The following is a 17,989-nucleotide window of genomic DNA, read 5'->3' as shown; positions in this document are numbered from 1 at the left end:
CCAATTCTATTGTGTATTTTGCACTGACCATTTTGAGTACTAATTCAAAGTTGTGCTTTATATCGCCATCTTCTACATTCACAACAATAACATTTACTACTCCAAAAGTACACCCTCCCCCACCCACGCCGACATCCCAATCATGTCGGGAACGCATCCCCACCCACCCAAAACCAACAAACCAAATCGCAACCATAGAGGGGAATACCCATTGTGGGGGACAAAAGGGGTCCAGACCCGCCTTCCATCTCCCCGATATTTCACCCGCTGCACACCAGTCTCGTCGACTAGCGGCAAGTGCGGGATGGGGGGGGGGGAATTGCCAGGGCGAATATTAAAGGGAGAAATGTGGCAACCCTTAAACAGCCGGAACAATACAATGCTTGGGAGAGCAACTTAAACCAAAATGTACAATAGTCTCTGCCCAGCGGACAGAGTACAGACAGTCAAATGGGGCTAGGGATAGAGCCAACAACGAAAGACAAAAATAAATCCACCCATCAGTCCAATGCAGAGGTAGGTGAGCGGGACCTAGCCCGTCCCGACGGGGACCGGGTAGTTCCAGGGGGCCGCCCATTTTCTTTTAGAAAGGTTTCCACTTGTGATGGGTTGTGAAATAGGATCTGTTTGCCCTGGTGGACTATACGCAGCTTGGCCGGATACACCATCGTGTATTGGATGTCACGCTGGAGGAGCCTCTTTTTTACCGCTGCGAACTTGCGCCGCGCGTCCTGCACCAACTGCGTGAAGTCCGGATAGAAGGAGAGCGTGGCGTTTTCAAACTGAACCGGTTGTTTTTCACTGGCTAGTCGTAGTAGAGTGTCCCGGTCCCTGTAATTCAAAAATCTGATGATGACCGGTCTAGGGGGTGCACCGGGTATGGGCCGAGGGCCGAGAGAGCGATGGGCTCGCTCTACAACCAGTTGCTGGGAGAATGCCTCCAGGCCAAAGATATCAGATAGTAGCTGCTCAATAAAGGTTTCCATTCTGCCCACAATAAGGCGAACATTGTTTCGGCACGAACGCGCTTGTAAATCTTCGTTTTTATCTGCGATCACCTTTAGGAGCCTCTCCATTTGTGACATTTTGGTGGTGTTGGCAGTGGCCCCGTCCTCCAACCCAGAAACCCTCTGCTCCGCTTCCTTCAATCTCTCTTCCTGTTGATCGAGTCGATGCACCACGGAGTCAAGGCGTTTGGACATGTTGTCTATCTTAGAGTCTATGGAGGTGAGACTTTTTTGCATATTGAGCAAGAGCGCCTTCCAGTCCACCTCTGCGCCATCTCCGCCATCTGAGTCAGCACACTCAGCTGAGGGTGTGCGGGATTTTTTCTTTTGAGACTCAAACGGGAGCTTAGATTGCCTGGTGTCGGTTTTACCCATGTTGGCGGCAGGAGGAGGACAGGCCGCAGCGGCAGGAAAGCAAGCTGGGGGCCCTCAGTCCGCCGCCCCACCCAGCAGGACCAACAATCGCACCTCCGCAGACAGCAGTATTTGATACCTCCAGGCACCCACCCCAAGCCCTAGTAGATGGCCAGATTCAATGCAGGGTCGTGAATTCCTCCGATGTACGACAGGCTGGCCCCCGGCAGGCGAAAGGATGAGTATATCGCACGTGTGGCCTCCACTCAAATAGTCTCCTCCTCCCTTACAATCGGTGGGTCATAGTAACAGCGAAGGCCCAGGCAGCGGACTCTCAGGCGAGCCAGAGACCAATTGTAAATGGGGCGCATTGGATTCAGCACAACAGAGTCTTTGGGGGCATCAACGATTCTCGACCCACGTATGTAATGGCGGCCTCCTTTCCCGTGTCAGGGGCCGTCGGGTTCTGAATATGAATGTTCTCGCGCGCTTGCAGCCGCCTCACCTCCGTCAGATCGCGGGTCCCGCAGCTCCGCACCTCCGTCACCGAGGTTTCAGGCGACAGCTCAGCGGCCTGCTCCGTCACTGCCTGCGCCCCGCGGCCCACCGGCTCCAACCAGTCCCCAGTCTTGCGTGTCCGCGCACGCGGCCGCCGCGTCCACAGAATCCCTGCGGCCCTTCCGGCAAATAGTTCAGCGCTCCGCACTCAGGATCGGAAGCACAAATCGGTTCAGTGCTTTAACCGAGTATGCCTGCACCCAATCGGCTCCAGATTTCCGAGCGGAAAGCAGGTTTTGGTGCCACAGGATGGAGTTAAGGGTATTTCATTCGCCCTGATTCTGGTTTTTCTGCTTAACTCTAGTCCTGACCCATCTATCTGCCTTCTTTCCCTATTCTTGGGGAGAAGTCAGATGAGAATCAATCAGGTGTTGATGCAGTAGCTGGTTTTGACAGTTGTTAAGGATTTGCTCTCTCATGATCAAATTATACAGTCCTTAACCTTACTTCCCAATAGCCAGCCTTCCAAAGCCTTAGTGGCACAATCTACAAAGTCAGTCCAGTCCTGAGTCTGTGTCTTCTGGGTATCCCTGAACAACAACCTGTATTGTTCAGTGGTTAGGCCAAACCCATCAATTAGAGCACTCTTCAGGACAGTGTAATTGTCAGCATCCTCATCACTAACTGTGAGGAGCTTGTCTCTACCTTTCTCAGAGAAGGAGAGCCACAAGATAGCTGCCCACTGACTTTGAGGTACCTGCTGTACTTTGCAGGCTCTCTCCAAAGCAGTTATCCATTTGTGGATGTCATCCCCACACTTGTAGGGAGGGACAATCTTGCTCAGGTTTCTATTATCATAGGTCCTGTCTCTATCCTTAGGGATATTGCTGCCACCAGTGGGTTCTAACCCACTTAACTTCTGCTCTCTAGCCAGAGCAAGCTTCTCCTTGGCAAGGGCAAGTTCTTCCCTCTCAATCCTTAGATTAGCTTCCCTCATTCTGGCTTCATGCTCTTTTCTCTGTGGGGAAGTCATTCCCCTGTGAGAAGAGGCATTGGAGCTGTTAGAGACATGGGAGTGGATGGATTCCCTTGAAGGGGATCTGTCTCTCTTGTTTCTCTGTTTAAGTCCACTTGGGGGTCTGAATGGGGGGCCCCATTCAGACTCCCATGCAAGCTTAGGTTAGCCTGGCTAAGTCTTCCTACTTCGACCTGGCTGTCTATCTCCTCATCTGAAGTCCCATCTGACTCATCTGTAGTGGGTAGACCCTCACCTGTACCTAGGGTACCAGCCTGGGAGGCCCTATGAGCATCATACTCCTCTAGGATCTCTACTAGCTGAATGAGGGTAGGGTTTGCACCCTGTTTTAACTTTCTGGAGGTACACAATTATCTCATCTCCTGAAAAGTTAGGGTATCATATCTAGAGGGGATCTTTCTAAGATCTATCCCTCCTGAGAGAGAATCAACTTGATCTCCTCCCAGAGACATGATCTAGTGAGGGTGTGGTGTGGGCACCTACCTACACTAGTTGTATCTACTAAACCTCTCTAGTAGTTGTAGTCAGGGTGTGCTAGGCCCTTCAACCAACAACAACTAAGTCCAGTAGGAATTAAGTATTATAATCTATGTTATATGTACCTAAACAATATCTGTGTGATCTTTCAATTTAGTATCTCAAGATTACAATGGTATTACAACAGCAAGCTCAGATCCCAACCGCTGCTCACCAATGTGAGAAGTTGGCCTGATGTATGATGTCACTAGTTATAGTGTACACCTTATATCAGTCCAAACAACCCTTATGGTGATTGGTTGTAAAGTCAACCTTATAGACCAGCTATCCTAGTGGTAGCATGGACAAGAGCAGTCTTAGGCTAAACTCTGTATGGCATGTGAAGCCAGCTGTTATACCATTTGTAATCCCTTGAATACCAAATGAAAGGACACCACAACAGATATATATAAAATAAAGTGTATTTATTCTAGTCAAACCCTCAGCACTCTTTATGAGATTCGAGGTAAGTACAACACAGTCTTATTTAAGCATACATTAAGTCACACAGATAAGTAATACAGTTAGGCCCTAGGGGCCACGCAAACCATATACTAAGTAAGTGGTATAAGGACCACTGTCACGGAAATAGGATAGGCCTAGGCCTAGGGAATTGCTGGGGCTACGCTATACTATCCAAGGTTAGGAAGTGGGAGGCCCACGGGATTCAGGTGCAGAGTGGAAACACTCACGCGTAATGCGTATAATCGAGGAAAACAGTACAGTTTGGAAATAATAAGATTTAGGACACTTCTGGAGAAGCTAGGAAGTCGAGACTTGAAAACTAGACACTGGGATAGTCAATACCCTACTGAGCACCGGAGTACCCAAGTTACCAAGCCCACGGGCTGCGGGTGCATAGGTGTGAACTTGCGTCGGGTTTCGTCGTCGACTCCTATGGATGCCTGAAGGAAAGATGCTGACAGGCAGTCAGTGAAGAGTGTCCGGTGGATCCCAAGGCTGGGATCAAGAAGGAGGGATACCTGCAAGCAGAAGGGACAGAGTCTGGGTCACAAGCCAGTGACCACGTGGAACCAGGAAGGGACCAGGCGATGTCGGGAGATTGCAGGTGAAGAGGGGAAGCTTGTCGCAGCAGTCACGGGTGCCAGGAGACGTCGAGGACGACCAGGACCAGGAGGCGAGCTGTCCCACGAAGGCTCTTGCTGTCGGCAGGGTTGAAGTTGGACTAGAACTCACCAAGCCTTGGCAAGCGGAACCCACGAAGAATGGAGGACTTGCTTCTGGTGCAGACCAGGAAGGTCTGGGGTGCTTCTCTTTCACAGAGGAGCAGGAGCCAGTCTGGAGGAGCCAAACCAGCAGTGGAAAATTGAAGGTGTGTCGTCACAGAGGTTACTAGCCAACGGGCAAGTAACCGGACAGACGCGACAAGCAGGAAAATGCAGAAGGGCCCCACGCAGGACTCGTGGAGATTGGGGGGCTGATCTTCGGTGCAGATGGTGCTTGGGGTTGGGGCTTCTCAATCCCCGGTGCACAACCTCTAGGGTGCCTCAGAAGCTGCGCTGGAAGATACTCGCCACTTTTCCCAGGTAGCCGGTCCCACGTCTCTCGTCGCCTCCACGGATCTCAGCTCAGCTGTGGATGTGGATCAGGGTCGGAGAAGTCTGGAAGTCAAGGCTCTGGTCAGGCTCTGCAGTCGGTCCCTCGTAGAACTTCAGCAAAGCAAAGGGTAAGTCTCTTGATGGTGCCTGTTTGCACAGGGTGGCCACTCCTTGGCCACAAGGGAGATTCTTCAGTCTTCTTCTTTCGTCGAATGTCGAAGGTCCAGAGTTTCTGTTCAAGTTGCAGGTTCAGGATAATCTAATGTCTTGGGGCCCAGCTACCACTCTTATACTAATCTGGGGGGCTGGGTTGCCTGCTAGGTCACGCCTTATGGGTGGGACCTGGGAGGGGGGTGGTTACACCCCCTTCCCTTTGTCCAGTTTCGTGCCAGGACTGGGGCTGGAGTGCCCCAGCACCGGTTTGAACTGGACTATGCATGGGACACCTTGTGTGCCCCAGGCAGTGTCTAGTTTCTTTCATCCCTCCCTGCCCCAATACACTAAGGCCTGTCTGGGGTGGTGCTAGCACCTCCCAAGGCAGGAAACCTATTGTCCAAGCCTCCCGTGCCGGGATCACTCCCAGCAGCAGGAGGTCAGACTTGTGTCTATGGCAGCAGCATCCATTTTGTGATGCTGGGGCTCTGGTTAACTTTAACCGGGTAAGTAGGTTTCAACATGTCTTCTCCCTCTAGAAGGGAGGGATAATATCCTCATCACCAGAAATGGGATGGGGGTATTATTCCAAAGTGTTAGACACCTTACACGACATGTTTTGATAAAGCCAAACCATAGTTACCATAACCATTTAAGATTATAAGGCACTTTAAGAGTATATGGCACGTAGGCTATATCATAGAACAGCTATAAGGACATGGTTCCGAAAGCTGCAGACAGGCTCAGCTCATGCTAGAGCACCATCTCACATGTTACCAAGCACTCTGCCTCCAGGATTGTTAAGGCCTGCCATAGGAGTGGCTGATAGGTACACATGTGTCTATATATAAGGTAGGTATAGGAATACTACACCTAAGCAAGGGGTGATTACACGACCTTGCCCCAGCTGAGTGATCAGCCAGTTGTGTCATACTGGAAGGCCAGGCCAGGGGTGGCATAATACATGCTACAGCCCCTGGTAGGCCCAGGGTACCCCTATGCCCTGGGTACCTAGGGTACACTATACAGGGTCTAATAAGGTGGTCCCTACCAATTGGGTTATGCACCTAAAGTACATAGTATTAATTTAGAGAGAGAACAGCAGGGCTGTGGGTCTGGTTAGCAGGCCCACAGCCACATCTAAGTCGAAAACCAGTAAAGCAAAAGCAAAAAGTGGGGGTGAACATAGAAAGCAGACCCTACTCTCCTACACTTACTTATTGGTAAATACACGCTGGCTAAGGAAGAACATATCCATCGATGGTTTGCAGACCTGAGCTCTGCTTTCGACTGTGTAAACCATGTCGAATTGTGGGAAACAATGACTGATATGGGCGCCTCAGATGACATTGTTTCATTTTTGTCACAACTATATGCAAGATTGACATCTAGAGTAAGGTATGGGAGGGAGGGAGAGTGCACCCCAAGTTTCAAGGTGTCTAGGGGAATCAGACAGGGCTGTGTCATTGCACCCCTCCTTTTTTCATTATACATTAATGGGATAGACAAAACCCTCCAAGAATTGAATACTGACGCCCTGAAAGTAGGCTCCCGCCCAACCCCTCTGCTCCTGTAGGCAGACGATGCAGTCTTAATATTCAGAACTGCAAATGGTCTACAACAACTGACTGAAGCTTTTGCCTCATACATGGAGCAAATAAACCTAAAATTAAACCTGACCAAGACGTTTGTGATGGTCTGCGGATGGGGTAGGGTTAAGAAAAAGGGAACATAAGCTGGCTGAAGTCCAAAGTTTCTCCTATCTGGGCATTCTATTCTCCTCTAATAGTAATTGGGGCCCTCATACAGACCAGACAAGCCTTAAACGAATCCGAACCATGGAGGCTATTTTTAGAATCTGTAATAAGATAGGTAGCAGACCTATATGTGATGTGGTTAATGTGGTAAATAGACATAATATCGAAAAAAAAATATCGAGTAGCAAGAATATCGAGTTTTTAATATCGAATAGACAGAATATCGACTTGCAAAAATATAGTGGTGAAGAATATCGAAAAACAGGTAAGAAATATCGATTGCAATAATATAGTTGTGAAAAATATCGATTTTTTTATAGTGTGTTAAGTGTTAGTATATGTGTTAAAAGTATGTATTAATATTGGAATGTATGTTAGAATATTTTTAAATTATTGAATTTTATGTTTTTTTATTTTTTTGTAATTTAATTCCGTAGCGGGTTGTGGGTTTATAGGGGAGTAGGGTGGGAAGTAATTTAATTATAGTACATTAAATAATAATTTATAGGAATTATTAATTATTTTTAATTTAATTTTGCGTTTTACTTCTGTAGCGGGTTGTGGGTTTATAGGGGAATAGGGTGGGAAGTAATTTAACTATATATTATTAAATAATAATTTATAGGAATTATTAATTATTTTTAATTTAATTTTGCGTTTTATTTCTGTAACGGGTTGTGGGTTTATAGGGGAATAGGGTGGGAAGTAATTTAATTGTTATTAGTTAATTATTAATTGGTATTGCAAATTAATTGGTTGTTGATTAATTATTAATTGGTAAATAATTAGTATTAATTGGTAATTAATTTGTATTAATTGTTTAATTGATAATTATGTTAATTGTATTCATTTAATATTTGTAGCGGGCAGTGTGTTTATAGGGGAATATGGTGGCAAGTAATATAATTGTAAATAAATAATTATGTAATTTATTTGTGTATATTGTTAATTAATATATCTTTAATTTAATTTTGCATTTTACTTCTGTAGCGGGTTGTGGGTTTATAGGGGAATAGGGTGGGAAGTAATTTAATTGTTATTAGTTAATTATTAATTGGTATTGCAAATTAATTGTTTGTTGATTAATTATTAATTTGTAAATAATTAGTATTAATTGGTAATTAATTAGTATTAATAGGTAAATTGATAATTATGTTAATTGTATTCAATTAATATTTGTAGCGGGTATTGTGTTTATACGGGAATATGGTGGGAAGTAATATAATTGGGGAAAAAAAATTATTTAAATAATTTGTGTATATCCTTAATTAATATATTATAAATTAATTATTAATTGGTATTATTTGCATTTATTAATGTTTGTTATTGAAAAACAATTGTTTGTTAATTAATTATTAATTGTTAATTAATTAAACAAAAATGTATTGGTATTTAAAAATGATCAATTCTTGTGTGATTGGTAATTAATGGTAATACTTGTTTTTGTATTAATAATTAATTAATTTAAAAATAAAAATACATTTATTATTTTCTCTACTATTGCACTTACTTGAGTGGGAATAGTAATTTTTACCCCTACGCTATCCAATGCTTTCCCTATTATTGCACTCTCTGGAGTGTGAATAGTAATTTTTACCCTCCCGCTATCCAACGCTTTCCCTACTGTTGCACTCACTGGAGTGGGAATAGTAATTTTTACCCTCCCGCTATCCAACGCTTTCCCTACTGTTGCACTCACTGGAGTGGGAATAGTAATTTTTACCCTCCCGCTATCCAACGCTTTCCCTACTGTTGCACTCTCTGGAGTGGGAATAGTAATTTTTACTCCTACGCTATCCAACGCTTTCCCTACTGTTGCACTCACTGGAGTGGGAATAGTAAATGTTACCCTCCCGCTATCCAACGTTTTCCCTACTGTTGCACTCTCTGGAGTGTGAATAGTAATTTTTACCCCTACGCTATCCAACGCTTTCCCTACTGTTGCACTCACTGGAGTGGGAATAGTAAATGTTACCCTCCCGCTATCCAACGCTTTCCCTACTGTTGCACTCTCTGGAGTGGGAATAGTAATTTTTACCCCTACGCTATCCAATGTTTTCCCTATTATTGCACTCTCTGGAGTGGGAATAGTAATTTTTACCCTCCCGCTATCTAACGCTTTCCCTACTGTTGCACTCTCTGGAGTGGGAATAGTCATTTTAACCCCTACGCTATCCAACGCTTTCCCTACTGTTGCACTCACTGGAGTGGGAATAGTAAATGTTACCCTCCCGCTATCCAACGCTTTCCCTACTGTTGCACTCTCTGGAGTGGGAATAGTAATTTTTACCCCTACGCTATCCAACGCTTTCCCTACTGTTGCACTCACTGGAGTGGGAATAGTAAATGTTACCCTCCCGCTATCCAACGCTTTCCCTACTGTTGCACTCACTGGAGTGGGAATAGTAAATGTTACCCTCCCGCTATCCAACGCTTTCCCTACTGTTGCACTCTCTGGAGTGGGAATAGTAATTTTTACCCCTACGCTATCCAACGCTTTCCCTACTGTTGCACTCACTGGAGTGGGAATAGTAAATGTTACCCTCCCGCTATCCAACGCTTTCCCTACTGTTGCACTCACTGGAGTGGGAATAGTAAATGTTACCCTCCCGCTATCCAACGCTTTCCCTACTGTTGCATTCTCTGGAGTGGGAATAGTAATTTTTACCCTCCCGCTATCCAACGCTTTCCCTACTATTGCACGTACTGGAGTGGTAATAGTAAATTTTACGCGCCCGCTATCCTACACAGAAAATATTGAATATTTTTAATTAATATCACGTTAAGATATATGTATTAATTTTTTTTTTTACTTACTTTAATTATTCATTAAGTTTACTGTTATTTAAGTATTTTTAAGTATGTGTCAGTTAATTATATGTATTATTTCATTTATTTAACATTACTTTTAAAACATTTAAAAAATTCGATATTTTGACTAACTATATTACTTACAACGATATTTTGGATTCGATATTTTTGTAATTTCCTGTTTGGAGATAGGACTTCGATATTTTGGCATTCTATATTTTGGCATCGATATTTTTGTAAGTCTATATTTTTGTAGTCGATATTATGTCAGTGATCCGGTTAATGTATATGGCAGCAAATACTCATTGGTAGCAACCTATGGTTCTGTAGTGTGAGGCAATGCAAGTGTAAATACATTACAAACTTGTGAAAATGATTTTTTTTGCCACATGTTGGCTGTACCAAGGTCTACCTCTGTCGATCTCCTACACAAGGAATTGGATGCACCGTATGTCACTGATTTAATACATGCCGAAGCTCTATGCTCCTGGCATAACATCTGGTGTAAGGAGGGAACAAAGTTTACCAGGGAAATAATTAAGGACTGTTTAGCATTGGAACATTTCAATAAAATCCCATGGTAAACGTATATGAGTAAGCTACTGAACGAAATTCACAAAGATCTATCAGTGATAAAACCCGTAGGAATACTGCAATACAGTAAAAATGAAATAAAAAAAGATTTATATGGAGAAACAAAGTCAAGAAAGAGCCAGTAGAGAAGAGTAAAAACTAAGTGTGTCAAGATACATGACTAGTATTGTCTGGTCTACCCGTATACCTAATCAAAGTTACAAATATTCAAGACAGATTTTACCTGACTAGGCTACGACTGGGCACAATCCATGAACTGGTGGCATTCCCAAATCACGGAAAATGGCAGAAAATAATTTACATATGCCCGTGTGATGGGAAAACCACTCAGTCCACGGTGCACATTATGCTGTTCTCCAAGTTTTATCGAGATATTAGGCAAACATTTTTACGGCCAATTTTTATGGCAAAGAAGAAAATAGGTTACTTACCTGTAACTGCGGTTATCCAGTATCGGTATCTGCATAGATTAACATGCCTGAATCATTCCCCGTCGTCGAGATGGGAGTCCTCTTCACCGTGGGACTCCCATCTCGACGACGATTAATGATTCAGGCATGTGAGTCTATGAAAGATACCCCAATAGTGGATATGAAAATAAGTTAACCACCTGTAACTGCGGTTATCCAGTATTGGTATCCTTCATAGATTCAAATGGCTGAATCATTGCCCGTCGCCGAGGCGGGAGTCCCACGGTGAATGGGACTTCCATCTCGACGACGGGGAATAATTCAGGCATGTGAATCTATGAAAGATACCCCAATACTGGATAAACTCTTCTTCTATAAGGATGTCATGAATTTTATATGTATCTTTGATAATGAATTAGCATGTTGAGCCGCTGCAGAATACATAATTCGGGCTATAAAAAGAAGGAAATCCCTTGTATTTTTGGATAATCTAGTTTATGAAGACGACTGAAAGATGATCTTAGGTTGATAATATTTTTAATTCTGAGAAAGTGAGATGTTTTTTATTGATGGAGTTTTAACAATCTATTGAATGAGTTTTTAAACTGTAATGCATTGTTGTAAAGTGAAACAACGATGTGATTAAGCATTTACTAAAGACATTAATTCCCCTCTTATAGATCATGTTTTCTCTGTTATGTTGACCGAAGTTCGGACTCCATTTTGTATTGTCATGCTTCCACGTGTTCCCCACGAGAAGAGTCCAACCTCTGTGTTAGTTGCTCTTGTAATCTGCCTAGTAACAGTCTATAAATAGCTCCTTTGTCCATCTGGCACATGCCCAGACTTGACCACATCTGTTATCAGTTAGCCCTGCTTGACCATGTTTTCGCGGGCTCAAGGAGTGTGTTAGCTCCGCCCACATATTGATTCAGTATCGAAAATGACCATAAATGGTAATGTTCTTCAGCCTCATGTTGTATCCACCCACTCATGAGCCCCTCTGTTGTGTATAAAAGGGGACTGTGTACGCAAGTTCTTTGTGCTACTCTATGCAATACTGAAGAGTGTTGTGTGGATTGTAGGACCACCCTTAAGGGTTAATAAATGCTGTCTTTGTACTTTGCAGTTTCCGTGCCAACTTCCTTATAGATTCCATTACAGGAGAGCGAACCCTTGTGTCCTGCGGGCCTAGCTGGGGCCTGTATTCATCAATTGGCGCCCGTCACGTGGGGCTCATCGGCGACTCGGATGCCCGAAGGACTGGTCGCGACGAAGGTGAGGAATTTGACCGGGGACGTGATCACTGCCCGCGGCGTCTTAGCCCTGGCATCCCGAGGTTTTTCTTCCTTCCCTTCCGAGCTGACCGTCTGGGTGGCGCTGGTCCTCGACTGAGACCTCTTCTGTCGGTCTTGCCGTGAAAGCCGTTTGGGCGATTGTGGAGCTTGGCAGTTGGAATCTGGACTCTTGATTGGTAAGAACCGGTGTACGGTACTTGCTCCGAGTTTTTGAAGCCTGATCTGGCTATTTGAGTTTGATTTGTGATGACTAGTCATATTTTGAATTTGTCTTTGTGAATATATATGCGTTGCAACACATATAGGCAGGTAATGTGGAGAGATTTCTCCGGAGCTGTGTAACTTTGAACGGCGCAACGATTAAGTGCCATTTTTCTATAATATTGCATATTTTGCATTATTTCTGAGCATGCCTGCTTTCAGCGCACTCCGTAAGTGGTGCTGCTGTTTCGGAAACCGGTTGAACCTCGAGGAATCTGCTCCAGCTCCCCCAGAGGGGACTCCTAATAGGGATATGTATGTGAAGCATGGTCTTTCTTCCATAATGTACAGCACAGTATGGAGGAAATATACAAAAAAAGATCCTGAGTTACGATGGCCTTTGTATGGATCGTTTGATATACGTAAGATTGAGTATGTGGAACAGTGTATGTGTAAGCGGCGTGCTCGCCAGGATATGTTTGAGTGCGTGCGGTTGTGGGTGAAGGAGGTGCGTGAGCGAGAGAAGCGTGAGAAAGCGCTGTTTGATAAAGAACAACGGAAGAATGATCATGTGCGAGCACAGGAAGCGAAGCGTCGGGAGGACAGAGAGCAGACGGACAGGCAAGAGAAGGAGCGTAGGCTACAAGTTTCGGGTCAATACGCTGCTCGGCAGCCACTTTATCCTGTCCTTAATAATCTTGATGATGATTTTTATTTACTAGATCGCTCTCCGCCCCCTTATGTTGGCGCATCTGCTCCGAGGCCACAAGATTCTGTCCCGGGTACGGGTAAGGTAGATACGCGGTCCATGTTATCAGCCGAGCAAATGGCTCAGCTTCGGCAAATTTCCTTCCGTGCACTTAACGGCAAGATATCCATAGAGGAATTATTCCATACTTGGGGGCCGTGGCAGGAGAGAGATAAATTGTATTTTCTGGGTCATTTTGCGGAGGAAGTGATTGATGCTTTCCGGAAACGTTCTGGTGTTTTTGAGCCCGACGAAGTGTCATCGGATGCTAAAGCATTGCGTAATGGTGTTTTTTCTTTTTCTAAGGCTCCAGATATGGCTCGGCGGCTGTTCGCCTTGCGGGACGAGGTGCTGGTCTTTAAAGAGAAAGCGCGCCAGCGAGCAGGGGAGGAGAAGCAATCGGATTCGTGCACAACAGAGGGCCACTCATCCACCTCTCAATCAGATAAGAGCGATCTAGTGCATGTTAAACCAATGCGAGAGGCGGCGCCTTTGTATGTTCCTCCTAAAGGAGCGGGGACTAGCTCGGACATTACCTCCGCCGATGCTAAGGGATATTTTGTGTATAATTGGGTTTACACTCCATGGCATAGGGCTGATGTTATGGCATTGAAGAATGCGCTGCCCGACCCCCGCAAGAATCCAGCGGCCTTCTATGAAGAAGTCGAGGGGGCCTTGAATTCTTGCGTCATGACTTTAGCAGACATAGATTTGTTCTTTGGGCTTATTCTACCACCAGACATGTGGCGATCTGTGCGGAAGGTAGATGATGTTGCCACTTTTAAGGCTCGATGGTCTGAATTGGAAGATGAGGATAGGGAGCGGAAGCCTGCGCAGAAACCGCCCCAGAGTATTTTAGATCTCCCTGCTGCTATTGTGACTAAGTTGAAGACAATTATCCCCCCTAAAAAGATTGACTGGAATATGTTAGCTGCATGTAAACAGAAAGTTGACGAGTCAGTTGCGGACATTTTTACGCGCTTTGAGGAGACGTTTCATGATTTTAGTGGCCAGTCGCTTACTGACGATACGGGTCGCCACCTTTTTGCGGATAAATATGTGGCTAATCTGCTGCCGGCAGTTGCGGCCCGTCTAAAAGCGAGCGAGAGTTCTTGGTCCTCCGCTACACCGACGGCTCTCCTGACTATCGCCCAGTATTATGAGCGTCAGGAGCAAGAAGCAAAGGGCCATGAGGAAAAGAAATCGAAAGATTTGAAAACAAAGGTGATGTTGGCACAAGTCTATGGCCCGCCCCGACGGGGTAGTAATAGAGGTAGGGGAGGATCTTATGGTCCTCCCTTGGGCCGATCTGATTTAAATAGGAACCAATGTGCGTATTGTAAGCAATCGGGTCATTGGGCTAGGGACTGCCCGGTGTTGCATGCATCGCGTCAGGGGCATACCTCTGGTGGCCCGCGAGGTAGAGGGAGTTCCTCGAACTTTCGAGGGAATTCTAACGAACAGGCTCGTTTTGACTCTGCTGGGCAGCACCGAGATAGATCAAATGTTTTCGATCGCCAGCATCAGTATCAAGCATCAGGAATTGACCGGTCGGGGTACCATGACTCTCAGCATGCATAGGATTGCGTTGGATGGGGGTTAGAATCAGTTGAGGTGCCGGTCGATCAGAAGGGCCCTTATGTATCGGCTGAGGTTTTGGGCTCTACTGATCAGTTCCTAGTGGATACAGGAGCGACACGTAGTACGCTATCTAAGCAATTGGTTCCGGGGGCTCCCCCATCCGGCTTAATGGTCACATCGGTAGGGTTCGATGGTACACTCTCCCGAAGCCCTCTTTCACAGCCCCTCATGTTTAAGGTTGATTCTTTTTCTGCACCCTGTCCGTTTCTGCTTGCCCCGTACACACCGGACAACATTATGGGTCTTGATATGTTAAAGCATTTTAGGGCTACGATCCGTTGCTCCCCTGCTGGTGTACGGGTAATATTGAATGACAATTACCCCCGATCAGAACGAATGTGTACGATGTCAGAGGATGCGCTGTTAGCTACCCTCCCTCATGCTTTGTGGGCAACTTCGGATACTGATGTAGGACACATGGTGATTCCACCGGTCCACATCAGCGTCCAGGAGGGGGCGGTGTTACCTCGCCTCCCACAGTACCGTATTTCCCAGGAGGGCGAGGAGGCTCTCATACAGATAGTGCAGGATTTGATAACGGTTGGGGTAGTCGAGGAAGTCCCCTACAACATTTGTAACAGTCCGATTCTTCCTATACTGAAAAAGGATACGGATGCCAGAGTTTATCGGTTCATAATTGATTTGAGAGAAGTGAACAAGATCGTGATACCTCAATACCCAGTGGTTTCCGATATCACGACGTTGCTTACCTTGGTCCCGCCTACGGCGACCATGTTCTCAGTGATTGATTTGAAGAATGCCTTCTTTTCCATTCCCATTCACCCTGATAGCCGATATCTTTTTGGGTTTACATTGAATAATAGATCTTATCGTTTCTGTAGGATTCCCCAGGGCTATACAGAAAGCCCTAGCATTTACAGTCAGGCTTTGAAACGACAATTGGATTCTTTTGCTCTGCTCGAGGGGGTCGCCCTCATTCAATATGTCGATGACATCTTGCTGGCGGCTGACACCCTGGAGTTGTGTGAAAAAGTACGTTAACCTTACTTTCCTTTTTAGCGTCCCACAATCATAAGGTATCTCGGAAGAAATTGCAATTCTGTAGACCAAAGGTGACTTATTTGGGTCACCTTTTGTCTAAGGAGGGACGTGCACTCACACCGGATCGTATCCAAGTAATTTTGGATACACCGAGACCGTCCACACAGAAGGATGTGCGTGCATTTTTGGGCCTTGTTTCTTTTTGCAGACAGTGGATATTGGGGTTTTCGCACATAGCTAAGCCATTGTTAGCCCTTTTGACAAAGGACACGCCTATCCCAATCCCTTGGTCAGATGAGTGTGATACTGCTTTTCAGCAACTACGACAGGCCCTTTGTTCAGCACCAGTGTTAGGAACCCCTGATTATGCAAAACCCTTTTCGTTGTATGTGCATGAGAAAGATGGATGTGCATTGTCAGTTTTAGTGCAGATGCACGGCCATAAGCAGCGCCCATGTGCATATTTTTCGGCTGTACTTGATCCTGTTGCCCGAGCATTACCGGGGTGTTTTCGCTCGGTTGCGGCGACAGCTGTGTCAATACGCCAAAGTGAGGGAATTGTGTTATCTCATAAGTTGTTGGTATTAGTCCCCCATGCTGTCGATGCCCTACTCAATCAAACGAAGACGCAGCATTTGACCAGCGCCCGTTTAACAGGATATGAGTTGACACTTTTGGCTCCTCATATTACGTTAAAAAGGTGCGTAACGTTAAACCCGGCAACATTGTTGCCATACCCCGAAACCCAGCCTGAGGCGCGGAAAGCGCATGATTGTATTCTCGTGACTGAGGAACAAACAAAGGGTCGTATTGATCTCCAGGATACGCCCTTTCCAGATGTAGATGGGGAACTGTGGGTGGATGGATCCTGTCTGAAGCTACCAGATGGTACGGCTTCAGCAGCATATGCAATTACCACATTACAAACGATAGTGGAGACAGCACGCATACCACAGAAATCAGCCCAAGCAGCGGAACTGATAGCATTAACACGAGCATGTGAGCTCAGTACAGGACTATGTGTGAATGTTTATACAGATAGCCGCTATGCCTTCGGAGTAGCGCATGACTTCGGCCTACTCTGGAAGGAGAGAGGGTTTTTAACGTCACATGGAGTACAGATAATGCATGGAGAGTTAGTTCACAATCTTTTAACCGCATTGACATACCCAAAGAAAATTGCTATCGTTAAGTGTAGCGCCCATAGGAAAGTAGTTGACAAAGTTGGAGAAGGGAATGCGTTGGCAGATCGAGTAGCACGGGAAACTGCGATGCAGCCCGGTACTACTGCCGTGTATGTAGTGAAGTCACAGGTGGAAAGATGGCATGATGCGAAGGAGGAAGTGCGAGAAATGCAAAGGACCGCTTCTGACAAAGAGCGGGAACAATGGGCTACTGAGGGAGAATTGGATGATGAGGGTTGCTGGAGAAATAAGCAGATGGATAGATGGAAATTACCTACGGCTTTTGTACAGCCTATGGTTCAGATGGCACATGGGCTAGCACATGTTGGAGCTTCCGCAATTGTGAAATTGCTTACCCAAGTCTGGGAGCATCCAGAGATTGCTAGCACAGCGAAGAGGGTGGTGCAGACCTGTATGATCTGCCTGAGGTACAACCCAGGAAAGGGTACTCGAACTCCAGCAGGAGGATTTGTGACACCCACTGCACCCTTTGAGGTTCTGCAGATGGATTACATCCAGCTTGAGCGCTGTAATAATCTGAAGTATGTTCTAGTAGTGGTCTGCGCTTTCAGCAAATGGGTTGAAGCGTACCCTACGAAAGACAATACTGCGATGACTACTGCGAAGCTGCTGCTGAAGGAGTTTTTCCCCCGATATGGTGTTTGTAGACTTCTGTGGAGCGATAATGGCCCTCACTTTGTAGCGGACGTTATAAAGTATGTCTTGAAGGGTCTAGGCATCACCCAGAAGTTCCACGCCGTGTTTCACCCTCAGTCTGCAGGCCTAGTTGAGAAGTATAATGGTACACTGAAGCTTAAGATCGCCAAAATTCAAGCTTCGACGTCTTTGACTTGGCCAGACGCTCTGCCACTGGCGTTATTGTCAATTAGATCGGTACCACACTCTCGAACTGGCCTTACACCTTACGAAATTGTTTTTGGACGCCCAATGAATATTTGGGGTCCACCAAAACCTAAGGCTGTGTATGATGTACCTTGTGTAATGATGAACGATTATCTGGCACAGTTAACGGATAACTTGGTTTCTATTCATCAACAGGTCCGAGAGGCGCTCCCTGATCGGTCTACCGGTGAAGGACATGGTCTCCGGCCTGGTGACCATGTCATGGTGAAAGTTTTCGACAGGACGAACAGCTTGGAACCGAGATGGGTGGGCCCTGAGCAGGTCCTCCTCGCAACGAGGACGGCTGTGCGAGTCTC

At 45.7% G+C, this 17,989-nt stretch overlaps 1 protein-coding gene across 1 annotated transcript in view; it reads right to left on the bottom strand.

The window, feature by feature from the left end:
* TTC6 (tetratricopeptide repeat domain 6) overlaps window positions 1-17,989 on the bottom strand; it is a 1,112,931-nt gene that overhangs the window by 742,311 nt on the left and 352,631 nt on the right. The window contains exon 8 of the mRNA XM_085627931.1: window positions 647-1,331. Within this exon, the coding sequence (XP_085484057.1) occupies window positions 647-1,331 (685 nt within the window). The remainder of the gene's footprint in view (window positions 1-646; window positions 1,332-17,989) is intronic.

This window comes from Triturus cristatus, chromosome 9 (genome assembly GCF_964204655.1).
Source record: "Triturus cristatus chromosome 9, aTriCri1.1, whole genome shotgun sequence".
NCBI classification, from domain to species: domain Eukaryota; kingdom Metazoa; phylum Chordata; class Amphibia; order Caudata; family Salamandridae; genus Triturus; species Triturus cristatus.
The sequence above is the reverse complement of the archived record's forward strand: the minus strand, read 5'-3'. Positions and strand labels throughout refer to the sequence as shown.